Genomic DNA, 2,395 nt, shown 5'->3' with positions numbered 1-2,395 from the left:
CCCCCCCCCCAGCAGCTTACTGCTGTTTTTCTGGCCAAGCTGCAGTAGTACCCTTACTGGTTAACCAGTGCTCTTCCCTATTATCCTATTGCTAGGCAGCTAGCCCCACAATGGGCATGTGCAGCCTATGGGTCCCTAGCTTCCCAGTCCTTTGCAGCTGGCCCAGACTCGGCTGTTCTCCCCTACCTGGGGACATAGGTGCTGTGGCCTCTCCCTTTAAAGTATTGGAGCCTCTGGCTCCCTGTTATAGAACCTAATGAAGTTCATCCATATAATTTAATAAGTGTGTACATTCACATAATTCTAGTCTCAAGTGTAATAGTTACTAAATAGTTTGTTCTTAGACTGGATTTAAAAGCAACTGGTATTAAAACCTACCCTGATCAAAAGCTGTGTTAAATAATACTATGTGAACACTCCTAAATATTGTGTTAGGTGTTACTGCTTGACTGGGCAAAATAATTTTCAGTGTAGATGGGCCAATTCGTTTTACCTTGGGTTGGAATATCATACTGAAAACTAGAAATCAGTGCAACAAGGTAACTAAAGAATTAACTTGCAGGAAACAGTTTTTACCTTGGGTAGATTAGGTATAAGTATTAAAGCAACATGTGAAACTCGCGGAGACTACATTCTGGCATAATCATTTCTGTGTACAAAATAGTAATTTGTCTTCGGTGTTGTGTGTTTGTTTTAGAGTAAAGTGCCAATTGGAATTAAAGCTGGGAGTGCTAATAAAGTAAGTAGTCATTTTATTTTTGTAGCAACTTTTCCAATAAAACTTATCCTAGAAGTTAGGGGTTAAATGTAGTTAAATATATTGTACATTTTCACCCTGGCTTAGAGAGAAATTTAACATAATGTTCTATAATCTGTGTGGTTTGTGACTAGCTTTTACTTAAAAACCAAGAACCTTTTTGGTATTAAGAATAAAGACTATGTCCAATAAGTATTATATACATTGAGCCAAGAATATATATTACATAATTGACCCCCAGAAGGCAATCTAACACAATATGTTGGCTTTATTGAAACACTGCTTCCGGTTAGAAATATAGTAGTTTAGTGAATTATACCAGTCGCAAGTAAGAGAGAAGGTTAGGATCTGTTATTAAATATTGCAGAACAAGCTGTGCATAGAGCAACTCTTTATCATTTTTCTGTTTGCTACCTATTGTGAGCCTGTTTGTTGGTTCCCAGTTATGCAGCATGCTAGGTATTCTAGAACATGTGGGCTTGCATTACTACGCATGGCCAGGGTGATGTGCATGCTAAAGCATCCAAATAGAGCATAATTTCAGATAAGGGAGCCATCTTGATTAGAGAGCGAACAGATTATTTATTTATTTATTTATTTTTTTTTGAGTGCAGGGTCTTTCCCTGATTTACATGAAGGTTGATTCAAGAGAGGTTTCCCAACACTGAACTCTGTTTTGTTTTGTTTTTTAAGTGTGTCTATTTTTAGCTTGATATGAGGCCTTGCTATCTTTTGTGACCTATTTACAGCCTCTTGTATTGCTGTTTAAATGTTTAAAACTTGAGAGGCACTTAACAGTTTCTGAGGGCTTTATGGATGCCACAGAACATCTCATTAGCCTAAACCAGGCTTCCATTTTTAAACTAAATTGACAAATCACAAGAGGCTACAGAATACTAAATGTTCCATTACATATACTTGATAGCTAACAGAGACTTTCTTCCCCTTATAAACTACGGGAAATTTATGGGATTTGTAGAGCTTCCTTTTGACAGGAATAGTAGAGTCTCTTATTGGTTCCATAATGACTTCATAAATTTACTTGTAGACTTCAAACATGATAAACAGTAATAAATGCATGTTTTTTATATGCTTCATTCAAACCTTTTGAGTTTAAAAAAAAAAAAAATCATCCCAAATGTACAGTTTGTTAGTTTAAGCTTTTAGCTAATTATTTGGGTTGGTTCCTGAGTGCATTCTCTGTTCCTGCTTGCCTCTCTAAGCTAAAATCTTCCTAAAACCAAGAGTTTATTCTCAAATCATCTATGAAGCCTTGTAATTAAAGTAACCTCCTGGCTACTAAATAAGAGAGGCTGTGTGGATAGTAAGGGCCCCTCTACACATAACATTTATTTATGCCACAATTAATGGGTTTAATTGTAGCATATGTGGCAAGGGTGCTACACATGTACCCAGTTCAAGGCACCATAAAATGGCAAACCAAGTATAAACGATGTTCCATGTGCAATAAAGAACTTTTTTATGGCTGGTTTGTATAGCATCTTAAAATGAATTTGTGGCATGTCCAAAGACTGGGCCTGTGGCTAGATGTCTGACAATCAGCTGATTCTTGGACATCAGCCCTGGACCTCTCCAGGTGTCCAACCAGCAGTGCTGACAAGCTTGGCAGCACTAGCC

The 2,395-nt window shown here is 37.4% G+C and overlaps 1 protein-coding gene across 1 annotated transcript in view; it reads left to right on the top strand.

Moving 5' to 3' along the window:
* Positions 1–2,395, top strand: part of ERO1B (endoplasmic reticulum oxidoreductase 1 beta) — a 47,409-nt gene that overhangs the window by 17,257 nt on the left and 27,757 nt on the right. The window contains exon 5 of the mRNA XM_025213820.1: positions 698–739. Coding sequence (XP_025069605.1) covers positions 698–739 — 42 coding nt within the window. The remainder of the gene's footprint in view (positions 1–697; positions 740–2,395) is intronic.

Source organism: Alligator sinensis, unplaced genomic scaffold (assembly GCF_000455745.1).
Source record: "Alligator sinensis unplaced genomic scaffold, ASM45574v1 scaffold93_2, whole genome shotgun sequence".
Lineage (NCBI taxonomy): Eukaryota > Metazoa > Chordata > Crocodylia > Alligatoridae > Alligator > Alligator sinensis.
The sequence above is the reverse complement of the archived record's forward strand: the minus strand, read 5'-3'. Positions and strand labels throughout refer to the sequence as shown.